Source organism: Triticum aestivum, chromosome 2B (genome assembly GCF_018294505.1).
Source record: "Triticum aestivum cultivar Chinese Spring chromosome 2B, IWGSC CS RefSeq v2.1, whole genome shotgun sequence".
NCBI lineage: Eukaryota > Viridiplantae > Streptophyta > Magnoliopsida > Poales > Poaceae > Triticum > Triticum aestivum.
In genome coordinates this window covers 447741517-447753633 of record NC_057798.1, presented here as the reverse complement: position 1 = coordinate 447753633, position 12117 = coordinate 447741517, and the positions used below count along the sequence as shown (strand labels likewise).

Here is a 12117-nt window from a genome sequence, read left to right as displayed (position 1 = left end):
ATACAAGAAAAATTCACGGACGAGGATTAGCCAACAAAAATCGCAAAAAGCAAAAGCCAAAGGGAAATAAAAGGCGAACGACCTCGAAAGGGAAAAGGAGAAAACAAAAGGAAATACTACGAGATTGTGACGCGAGGAAGCGGGGAAGGACGCGGTTAGATTTGGCATATCCAATTCTCCAGAAACAGTCAGATCCGAAAAACAAAAAGAAAATAAATCACTGAGCTCGTTGCTTCCATCTCCCTCCCTCCTCCAGTCCTCCTCCTCTCTCGCCCACCACCACCATTATATTCTCCTCGGCCCACACCACAATTCCCCCCATCGTCCACACCACACCCGTCTCGTCCTAGCTCCCTACTCCTCCCGCTCGCCACTCCTCCGCCCCAGCTCTGCTCGCCCTCGACCGCGGGTCGCCAGGAAGGTGAATGAATCCTCAAAATCATCATCTCCCCCTCCTCTCTGTCCCGCGTTCTGTATACGCATGTGCATGCAAGCTCATCTGTTTTCTTTCCTTCCCGTGCGTTTACTGGTTCTTGATTCATGTCGTGTGTGTGTGTGTGATAGGGCCTTCAGGAACGGGATTTTTACCTAGGAGCAAAATTTGGGTTTTAAATCGCAGATTGGATTTGGGTTCAGGGATGAGGGGAGAGGAGGGGCTGCATCACCTGGCCCGGTTCCCATCTCTCTGAACTTAGATGGATGCATCTGTGCGTATCATGCACCTCCACTCTCTCTTTTCTGGTTCGTTTCCTTGTTCCTTCTTCTCATGGAGCAGTCTGCTGCTGTTGTTGTGGTAAATAGGTGAAGTCCAAGAAGGTTAGCTCTTGTGGAAACACCGGTCATAGCCGCTGCGGCGAAGTTCATAAACCTGTCCTGCCGTGTCGCATGCGGGATCGCTGCTTGAATAGAAATAATCCCTTCTCACTTCAGGTTATTCTTCTCTTCCCATTCGCCTTTTGTTTGAGCTTCAGGCTGTTGTTCCTCTGCAGAGTCCTGACGATGTTCTTTATCCATTTTATTAGAGCGAAAATAATAACGTAACGGCATGTCTTGCTAAATTTTGTGACGTATGAGATGTGGTATTTTCAGTTGACAAGAATTTTTTGACATGCGCGTCCTATCGTCTGTGGTAGCTTAAAAAGGAAACACTCTCCAAATATTAAAGGCTAATATTAAATCACACCATACTTTTGGTAAGTAGGCACAGCTCGTACAACTCAACTCACATAGTGGTTGTTTGTAGTCGTGATAAATATTCATGAGAATGCACAAGGCTAGTAGGTAATACATGATGCAGATGTCAAACTGGTGCTTTCTCGTTAATTCACAGCATGTATGTCCCTGCTTAAATTTTGATGGAAGTATGATCAGAAAAAATTTACCTATAAAGATATAAGAGACCAAAGTACTTATCAACTACAAAGATCAAGATATTACCATCATCAATTACATCACCTCCCTCGAAATAACAAAAATATATGTATGATGTTGAGTAGGAGGATGGTATACTAAAATAAAATATAATCTTTTGGTATTGCTGAAACAAGTTTTAATTTTGTTTAAATATATTTTTACGGCTATTTATCATGTTTATGCTAACTACAATTCTTTTGCGTTGTATTTAGCTAATGGTTTGGCTTTATATTGCAGGTCTGGTTTGCATTTCCTTTTAAGTATAAAAGCAACTGTATTCAGCATGACATTTGAGTAAGCATCAGAACCTCAAAGGCCAAGTTTGTCAGCAATATTATACCGTTATTGGTGTAACACTTCCATAGAGAAGATGGTGGATGACCTGTTTTATGAGGGCAACACTGATCACAGCATCAGCTCTGAGGACGAAGACACACTTGTCAGGAGTTGTAGTAATCTCAGCGTAAGCTTTGGATATCATTGCAATTCTTATCAGAGTTTCCCTCTTGAAAATGATGAGCATGATACCTCTCCCCAGATGAGGTTTGAAACTAATGCCATGACTAAGTCACGAAATGGCTCATTTACTTGTTTATCTGGTGCCGCAATTAGTGCAAATTTCACCCTGGCCAATACAAATATATGCAAGGGTCTTATTGGGGAAGAAATTTTACCAGAACTAGATTCTCCAAATTCTTTCAGAAAAATCGTCTCTTCTCCATCTATGTCAAGGTTGGACTTGCTATCCACCTCACAAGGCAGCCCTGCATCAACTGAGAGCTCCATATTTGAAATCAGTAAAAATCTTTGGAGGTCCAGCGCTCCAACAACTGTATCATCCAATTTTCTGACTGGTACCGAGGTAAAGATGGCTGGTGGAGCTGCTGGAGAGGATAGAGTTCAAGCTGTGTGCTCTGAAAAAAATGGATGGTTGATTTGTGGAATTTATGATGGATTTAATGGACGAGATGCAGCTGATTTTCTGGCAGTAACTCTATATGATAACATAGTATATTACCTATACTTGTTAGAGTGCCGTATCAAGCAACAAGATGGCCTATGTAGCTCATCAGAGGACTCCCCTAATGGTGTTAAAAGTGAGTTAACATTAGCCATGGAAATTGCAGAGAATGAAGATGTAAAACTTTCTGAAAGTTTTCGAGCTGGTGTGCTGAATTGCCTCACTTCTGCTGTTGAGCAAGCTGAGAATGATTTCTTATGCATGGTTGAACAGGATATGGATGATAGACCAGATTTAGTTTCAGTTGGATCTTGTGTCCTGGTTGTGCTTCTTCAGGGAACAGATTTGTGCATTCTAAATCTTGGGGATAGTAGAGCTGTGCTTGCTTCCATGCCATATGCAGAAATGGATACAGTGAAAGCTACTCAATTGACAGAGATCCACTCACTTGAAAATCCATTGGAATACCAAAAACTATTAGCTGACCATCCTAATGACTCTAAAGTTGTGATGGGTAACAAAGTAAAAGGGAAGCTGAAGGTTACTCGTGCTTTTGGAGTTGGCTACCTTAAACAGGTACTAGCATCTTATACTTTAGCATGTGATGAAAATTCATGACATTCTTATGATTTAACTAATACCCATGCTTTAATCCCGATTTTGCAGAAAAAGTTCAATGATGCACTCATGGGGATTCTCCGAGTTCGTAATTTGTGCAGCCCGCCTTACGTATATACAAATCCACACACACTGAGTCACAAGGTTACGGAAGACGATCTGTTTGTTGTGCTTGGCAGTGATGGCTTGTTTGATTTCTTCACTAATGATGAAGTTGTTCAGTTGGTTTACCAATTTATGCATGATAATCCAACTGGCGATCCTGCAAAATATCTCATTGAGCAAGTTGTACATAAAGCTGCCAAAGAAGCAGGTATCCCCCTAAATATATATCAAATTTATTTTTCGATACACAAATAATTAGCATTAAGAGTCTATAGAAGACATTTGCCTTTGTGATTGGTAATGAACAACCCAATTGTAGAAATGCCTTTCTCATGTTATAATAGGAAGGGAAGTACCCCCCTTAACTCCTGTCAAGTGAGTAAAAGCTCTGAGATACCAAGTAAGAACCTAACATGTTTTATAGGCTTGTAGAATAATGATTACTCCCCTTTTTTTATGGTTTAGATTTTAGCCATGCATATATCATGAAAATAACATCAGATGAGAATGAAGAGCCAATATGTGTGAGATTACATTTACTTTGATGAATTGTTTTGATTTGTAACTACCATCTTTGCAACCCTTTTGGGGAACCATAGCTGTAAGCAAGTAGAACTAACACCAACTCTTCACTACTTTCTTGCTATGCCTTGCCAGCTTTAACAGCCGAACAGTTGATGAGGATACCTGTTGGGAGCAGAAGAAAGTACCATGACGATGTGACTGTCATTGTTATCATCCTTGGGAACGCACGAAGGACGGTGAGCGCATCAACTTCGATATGAAAGACGGACGATCTCAAGAAGAGGCTGTGAGCCGCATACAATTTTGTGGGTGTTAGGACATGAATCTTTTTCAGGGTTCTGGTGTGATAGTCAATAATAAACATAATAATGTGTGTATATCCTTTGGAAATTTTGGGTCCGAACAGATATCTTTTGTTAAGTCAAAAGGTGCACCAAGACTTATTCCGCTTAATTCTGCACGCGGTAACGAAAAATTTCGCCGCTCTTATTCGGCATTCCGATTGCATGAGCACTTGATTTCAGCTCTCATGACCTAGCGTGATCTATGGTGAAGCTTTACTGATCTGAAGATAACATGGAAACTGGGAGAGGATATATGAAAAAGGCCAAAGGCCAGTCTAATGTGTTGGTCCTGTTGAGTTTGCGGGATGCATTTGCTTAGCGACCACGAGGTGTTTTGTGGTAGGGGAGGGGTGGGTGATGAATCCTGGTCACATCACACAAGCTACCAATCTTTCTACATCTCCAGTATTTATTGTGGTTTCTGATCAACTTCCCTGTCACTGCATTGCCCCAAGAGCCCCCCAACATGGAAGACACCGTTGTCCCTGCTACTCTGCCAATGCACACCACTAATTCCTGAGTTTTTTTTGTTTTTTTTTGGCATTGACACATCAATTCTGGCGAGTCTCGATTAAGCTACCCTTTCACAAGAAGAGACAAGAATGGGTATCGTCACAATACACAAGAGTGAAAGAGAGAAAGCCCTGTATGATTATTGCTTTCCCCGTAAGCAGAGACTGCGCGCTTATTGCTCGCCCAGCTTCGGAGTGTAGTTACTAGGGCATTTTTTTTTTGTTCCCATCGTCTTTCGGCAAGCATTTCTTTTTGCAGCGTTGTGGACTTCACACTTGGCATAGACCAATGGCAGCTTGCGTGCTGTGCCTAGTAAAAAATGTTGGCGAGAGCGACGTGCTTGGCTTGAGACCAGTCGTAGTATAATAATTGCCCCCTTCCTCTGCGTTTGTGTTCGTGTTGGTGATCCAGCCATGTTAGGACTTTGGAGGTAGGAGTAGTCCAGGATCGGAGAGAGATAGAGAGCGTCCATGGACGTGTTCATACACGAGGACTACGTGAACAAGCGCAACATGGTGAAGAGGGAGCAGAGGAAGAAGACGCAGTTGCAGGTGCTGCAGCTGGGCAGCCCAGGCGCATGCCGGCCGCCGCCGGCGCACAGGGAGGACAGCCTGGGAGCGGGAGCGCCGAGGCAGTGCCTGACGCCAACCGGCGTCTTACCTTCGTCCGCCGTCGGGTCTCCCGCGTCAGGCTCGTCGGAGGGAGCCATCTCATCGGATCACCGCCGTCACCTCTTCGATTGCCTGAAGCCGTACTAGGCAGGCAACAGAGGTTATGTGTGAGGTTAAAGAATAAACCTGGGGTTCTTCTGATGGTGAAGTTTGTTGCAACCCATTTTTGTGCTCGTATTTCAGCTATGTATGTATGGGCCGTTACAAGATGAACCCTTGTGAAGAGTGTTGCCTGCTATGAACAACTACAGCTTTTGGAATGGATTGTGTTACTGCATTTAAACTCTCTAAGCACAACATTGCAGTACTGAGTTTGGCCTTGAGCTATCCCCTATTATGGAAGATTTGCAACAACATGAGCATCCCTCCTAAGGTACTTCCAGATATGGAGATCTCTACACTCTGGCACTGGCTGCAGCTTCCTTGATTTGCTCGATTGTAAACACTCCGAAGAAGCTGTCATCTATGACGGCGTTGATCACGGCATAGGCGACATCGTCCACGTTCACAGGGGGTGCTAGGACCAGGTCCGAACCAGGCAATGCACTCAATGGTTTGGTGAAATTTTCGACAGAGGAAAGTAGCTTCTCTAGTGGTTGCCCTACGATGTCGAGCGGTATCTCGTAGCCATCGACTTTCCTTTTACCGTAAATAAACCCAGGCCTCAATACAACACCTGAAAGATAAACGTCAGATTGGATATACTCTCATAAACACATATGAACAAGATGAAGTAGCAGAGATCTAACCTGAGGATGGGTATTTGGAGAGGACTTCAGATTCAGCCTTTCTCTTACCAGTGAAATAGCCCGAGGTAAGGAGAAAGGATGGAAGGTTGTAATCATGAACAGAGATCAAAATAAATTTCGGGATCCCTGCAGAAGAACATAACAAACTGTTTATGTATGTTCTTTGATATTTTCAGACAATAAAAGGAAGAGTAAGCCAGGTGCTAGGCAACACAATATAACTTAATTGCGAAGTTTTCGACTATACAGCAAGAAGTCTCAGCCGTTTGAAGTTTTCAATCTTTAGTTGCGAAGGTTTAACCAGGATAGCAAGCTCCCTAACGCAATATAACTTAAAATTTGATATTCCAGCAAATCCACCCTTAATGATAAAGTTTTCTTTTTTCTATAGTTTAAGTTGTATAATGATTAAAAGAGCACTTTTTAGTTTTCACTAATTTCTAACTATTACAGAGTTCAGTGTTTAAAAGTACATGTAGGAGTTATGGTATTAAAATGAACAAACAGGTATGGTACAGGTTTTCTTATATATTCCTATAATTCAAGTGGTCACGGAGTAATTGATCCTGCAACTAAACTATTCCATAGAGTTGTCAATTGTGGACTTATAGGGGGCCATTTGGCATAATGTCATAAGTCAAGATCCTATTGGTGCCAAATGCATAACCCCCCCCCCCCCCCCCCCCAATTGTATCAAACTATTATCTTTCAATTTGAAATTTAGTTCAGTCATGGATCGCAAGGTACTCACCAAATTCTTTCGCAGCGTCCACTGCTATGGTATTTGCTTCACCATTTATCCTTTTCATCTGTTCTTCATTACCAAATCCTCCAAGGGTAGACACAACAGCAGTAGCCCCTACTAGCACGTCCTCCCATCTTGCATAGAAAACATCTCCTGCATAACAGTAACATACTTAACTGAATATGAGAGGGCCAAAAACCATACCAGAAACTCTTGGAAATCCAGTACAAGCATGTAGCTACGTTACAGGGAAAAAGTGGTAAAGGGGAAATACCAAGGTTCATACAAGGTGTAATGTTAAAGCAATACAGCACTTCCCAAGAAAACACATTCGCAATTAGCCAGGTGAGCAAGGACAAAATAAAAAGTGGTCTTAAGTACATATGTTTTTAGAACTATTTTGCAATAAATATTAAATAGTATATGCATATATAAGAACTCAAAAACAAAATGACGGGAAATTAGTTTCAAAGGATCCATCATCTAGTAATACTAACTTACCAAAGTGGAGCACGACAGAATGCATACATGTAATGTTTGCTTGTTTAGCACCAACGATAATCTATAAAGTGTACTTCTTACTGTACCACTATTAGTCCAGAACAAAATCTTATTAAATCTATTGGATGTAATTTGAATTCTCAGGTGTGTATTTCATGAAAAATAATATGCGGGTAAAACCATCCTAGCAGCAAACCATAGCTCCGGTTTAAATAGAGTTAACTCTACGACGTTCGGGGTTAGAGAATGTAACTAATATAGGGAGCAGTTCACACAAGAAAAATAGATAATATGATCAAGCTAAATCTATTTACAACGAAGGTAACAGCCTATGTTACAACTCAGATAACCTGCTATCCATTCACCCAACAAAATAGATAACATGATCAAACCAAATCTATTTACCATGAAGGTAACAGCTTAATGTCACAACTCAACCTACCTGCTAGCCAAGTAACTTCATCAGCCCAAGGATCAGAGTAAGATGGTCTTCCTGACCTGTCATTAGCATAGAATGTCTAAACGATGACAGGATGCAGATTAGGCTTTCAGAAATAATGCCTGAATAATAATTATTTTCACCATAGATGATAGATCCCAACTATCTTAAAAAGCTTCAATCCCCTTATGCTTCAATCACTGCAATCAGCCCATATATACTTCCTTAATTATCTGCCTGACACAAAAAGGCTCCCGCAACTCGCATATCATCCCATCAGTAATTTTACATATGTATTCCCTTGATTATCTACCTGACATGAAGAGGCTCCACAGACTCCCGTATCATGGGAGGCTCTCGCTGCCGCCGCGTTCAGGCCTCTCCACCTGCCCCTCATCGTCAGCTGGCGGGCCTGCAGTCGAAGGTGATGGGAGTTCTCTCTAGTGGTGTGGTGGTGTTTGCAGCATTTTCGGATGGCTAGTTGGTAGCGGTGTTCGGTCCTCAAATCCGTCCAGAGGCGATGAGGGGCAGGTGGCTTGGAGGAGGATGGCTTTGGCGGCAGGAGTCGGCTCCTTCAGCGGCGGCCTCTGGTCGGTGGTCGTCATAGTCTAACCGCAATGGATCTGAAAGGTAGCTCCTGATCTAGCACAGTGGAGGCATCTGGTGGCCTTGAGAGGGGCTTGGTGTGCATGCAGACACCAAGGGAGGCTGGAGGCTGGCAAGTTCAAGAGCTTCCAGTGGTGATTGGCACTTGGCAGTGTCCGCGGACGGCGTGGTTCAGTGGGGATGCTGAGTTGTGATGCTACGGCAAAAGCCCTGTGCTGGCTTTTGTTCGCACAAATGACGTCGACGCCTTAGGGTGTCATTTATCTTGGAGGCGTCATCGTGAAGCCTCCACACCTCATCCACCCTAAGTACTGTCAGGATAAAAGCCTCGGATCCGGTTTCTCTGGATCGGACGACGGTAGCGTCTTCGACATTGTTCCATTCTTTGAGGCGTCGTCTTGGAGCCACGGATCCCTCGTTGGTTGGTTCTTGACTCACACGTCTCACCGGAGCATGAATGGTCAGTTTGAGATCCTCAACAGCAGTTTGTGCTGGCAAGGGGAGATGGTTGCTGCTAGGACTGGGCATTCGGTTAGACCGAACCGTTCGGTTCGGTGCTTCGGTCTTTCTTGAAAATCGGTTTACCAAATTTACTAATCATTCGGTCCTATGAATAATCAATGACCGAGACTTCGGTGCACCGATAATTCGGGTCGGGCCTCGGTTGCAACCGAAGAGAACTGAGATATTGGTTAGGAAAGCAAGAAATCGGGATCCAATTCGCTCAAAAAAAGAAGAAATCAGGAGTCAAAAGGAACAACGAACAAACAGTGTGGATTTGTAGTGGGATTCCTCAGCTATAACTGCTGGCGCCGGTTGTGAGGGAGTGATGGTGGCTGGCTCGCTGCCGCGTTGGAGCCATGTACATCATCGGCCGCCACCGCGAGGGAGCCATGGGTGCTGCCGCCGCCATCGCGTGGGAGCACTGCCGCCGCCGCCGCCAAGTGGGATCCATGTGCGTTCTTGGCCGCCGCCGCGTGGGAAGATGGGCGTTGACGCCGCAGCCGAGTGGGAGCCATGGGCCGTGCGCGCCGCCAGCCGCCGCTACTTTCCTATGCGAGGCGGGTAAATGGAAGCGGCGGATCTGCGTGGTATGCGTGCGTGAAACATGGAGCTCGTTTGGGGATAAGCCGTGGGGCTCTGTGTATTTGGGTTCAGAAATCGACTGAAAAGGTTCGGATGGATGGGATATTGGGCTTTGTTGTGATGGGCTTTATACAATATACGGTCAATTCGGGGTATTCGGTCAACCTGGTCCAGCGACCGAACTCACCGATGCAATTTCGGTTTTTGATTTTTGCCAACCGAATAAACAACAGTAGTTTCGGTCATCGGGTTTTTCGGCTTCGGTCTCGGGTTTTTCGGCTCCGGTCTTCGATTCTCGGTTTTTATGCCCACCCCTAGTTGCTGCTCCTTGCTTCTTATTGCTTCAGGTGTCAAATCCTGCAAAGGTTAGCTTGCGTCCAGTGTGGATTGTTGACGTCTTTCGACCAATATGGGTTGCCAACGGCACGTTCTTCCAGTTCTTTAGTGTCGGTTCCTTTTAGTGCGATAAGGCCAACGACATCCGTGTGTTCTCGGGGCGTTGACGTTCGCCGTGCTCTCAGTAGAGTGATGCCTTTGACAGTACTGTTGGTGCTACTCATTAAGTGATTGGCTCGGAGAGTCTTGGGCTTGTTATTTGTTTTCTTTTGTTACCCCTATTGTAGTGGAGGTGTGTGTGCTTGGACTGCCATTGCACCCCATTGTATCCTGAATTTCTGATTCTATCATTTGATTAAGATACCCGTCGTACTTCACTAAAAAAAAAATCTACCTGACACAAAGTTAGAAGGATCAAGGTGCTGGGCAGGGAGGCTTCAGATGGGATGTGCATCTTGAATTTGGTCTCTGGAAAAGAAACTTGCTGGATTGATAACGTGCACTAAATGGACAACTCACTCAAGGGATTTTGCAGGAAGTGGTATCTCTATCTCTACTCCTATAAAAGACTCAGTTGGTGATGATGGTGTGTCTGCCATCCGTCATTTCTAACCATCAGATCTGCATCTAATGATTGTGAGGTAAGCTGTGGCATTTTTGCAACAAGGCCCCACTTCTCTGCTCCAATTTGCAGAAAACCCCTTACTATCTTGAAACCAACCACATCCCTCCCTCACCTCATTCCTTACTAGAGTGTTTTTCTTTCAAGTTTGTGAACATGTATTATTCTACTTTGGATCCGTTGCAACGCACGGGCACATTGCTAGTACATACATAAAGTTTGTACAAACGATAAGAGAAAAGATGAGAATTGAGCACAGCTCAGATGGTTAGATTCCTTGTGGTGGAACCAGCCCGCCCGGGTTCAAGTCCTAGACTTGGCTCGGGTGCTCACACTTTCCTGAATTTATTTATTCCAGTCCTTGTGACGATGTTCGTTCAGTGGGAGACCCTGTGATGACTTTGTTAGTCTCCCAGCGATGCTCATATGGGTAGGGTGTGCGTGCATGTAAGTGCGTGTTTGTGAACTGTCTGCATATGTAGTGTGTTTCTAGAATAAAAAGAAAAGATAAGGGGAAAGGTGTACCTGCTGAGGCTCACAACCTCAATGCCTTTAGCTACCGCAGCTCTGCATATAGCAGAACCAACAAATCCACTACCTCCCAACACTACAATCTGCAAGCATTTGGAAGTATTTCAGGAAACCAATCTTACTGGAGAAACAGAGTCGTGCTGGACAGCGCTGCCGAATGATAACAGACATCGGGTACTCAATTTCATGCCTTTTCTGTTTTCACGTCTGCTACAACATCGATTGGCGTAGAAGAGTAATCTTCTCTAACACCGGGGGCAGCAAACCTGCACTTGGTGCGCAGCCTGCGTAATCAAGGGGAAACCGCGTCAATGCAAACTAAGACGGAAATACGCACCCATTGCACGCACAATTGTGCAGTCGTCACTCGGTCGACGAGAGCAAAAACCATGTGAGAAGGCAAGGGAGACGGGGAGAGAAACCTAGAGAACTGAGCCACGGATGAGGCGGCAGGAGACGTGCGGAGCGTCGCCGCCGCTGCTGATACGGGCCCGCACCGGCGAGGCGGAAGGGACGGATTCGCCGGCGCCGGCGGCCGGACGAGCAGTGTCGAAGGGGACATGGGCCCGCTCGCGGGATCCGGGCGGGGTGGGGGACGCTTTCTCTCTTTCCGCTTCTTCTCTTGCCCGCGTCGGCGAAGGGTGGCGACGGGAAAGGCAGGGAGGGGAGTGAGCGAACGGCGGAGTCGGCGTGGAGCGTGCGTCTCGTTTCGGTTCCGCTGGCTGTGGGGTTGGAGGTGGCTCGCTTCGCTCCGCTTGTTTTTCCTGTGGCTCTGGCCTGGTGTGGGCGTGGCGTAAGGGCATCTCCAGCCGTTGGCCCCCCCGGGGCCATAAAAAAACGCCGACTGGCGGTAAGCCGGCGCAAAAAATGGCCCCGGGGCGAGTCGGCCCCAGCCGTCGGCCCCAGGACCGTCCCTAGGCGCGTATTAAAAAAAAAGATGAGACGTTCGGCGAAGTTATAATAAAAGCTAGTTAAATTTCGGCCAAACATGGCAAATTTCGTCTAAACATGGCAAATTTCGGCGAAATTCGCCATTTTGATGACATTAACCTAATCTAAAAAAGAAAGGCGTTGAAGTCGTCGCCGCCATCGTCATCGTCGACGGCCTTCTCCTCCTTGACGCGGGCGCCCCTGCTGGACCCGGCGTCGCCATGGCGGACTGGCGGCGGCGCGTCGTCGTCGTCGTCGTTGTCGCGTAGGACGACGACCCCGTCTTCATCGCGGCCGCGTCGGCGCTCTTCGAAGCGGCGCAGGGCGGCGCGCTGGCGCTCCTTCACCTTCTCCCGGCGCGTCTTCTCCATCGCAATGGAGTCCTGGCGCGCCCATTCTAGGTTCGCGTCGTCGTCGTCGAA

At 45.9% G+C, this 12117-nt stretch overlaps 1 protein-coding gene and 1 pseudogene across 2 annotated transcripts; one reads left to right on the top strand and one right to left on the bottom strand.

Annotated features, from left to right (window-relative positions):
• The first annotated feature begins 212 nt into the window (after positions 1-212).
• LOC123045365 (probable protein phosphatase 2C 39) lies at positions 213-5441 on the top strand (annotated as a pseudogene). Its single transcript, XR_006421359.1, has 7 exons — positions 213-421; positions 565-707; positions 802-930; positions 1651-2950; positions 3041-3305; positions 3755-3858; positions 4900-5441. The product of XR_006421359.1 is annotated as a probable protein phosphatase 2C 39 (transcript).
• On the bottom strand, positions 5295-11523 carry LOC123045364 (uncharacterized protein At1g32220, chloroplastic). Its single transcript, XM_044468394.1, has 7 exons — positions 11188-11523; positions 10956-11049; positions 10760-10848; positions 7588-7643; positions 6651-6797; positions 5900-6025; positions 5295-5826 (listed from the first exon to the last, which is right to left on the bottom strand). Exons 1-7 carry the CDS (start codon positions 11325-11327, stop codon positions 5546-5548), a joined length of 933 nt encoding a protein of 310 aa, XP_044324329.1. The 5' UTR covers positions 11328-11523; the 3' UTR covers positions 5295-5545.
• Between the last annotated feature and the right edge of the window lie 594 nt (positions 11524-12117).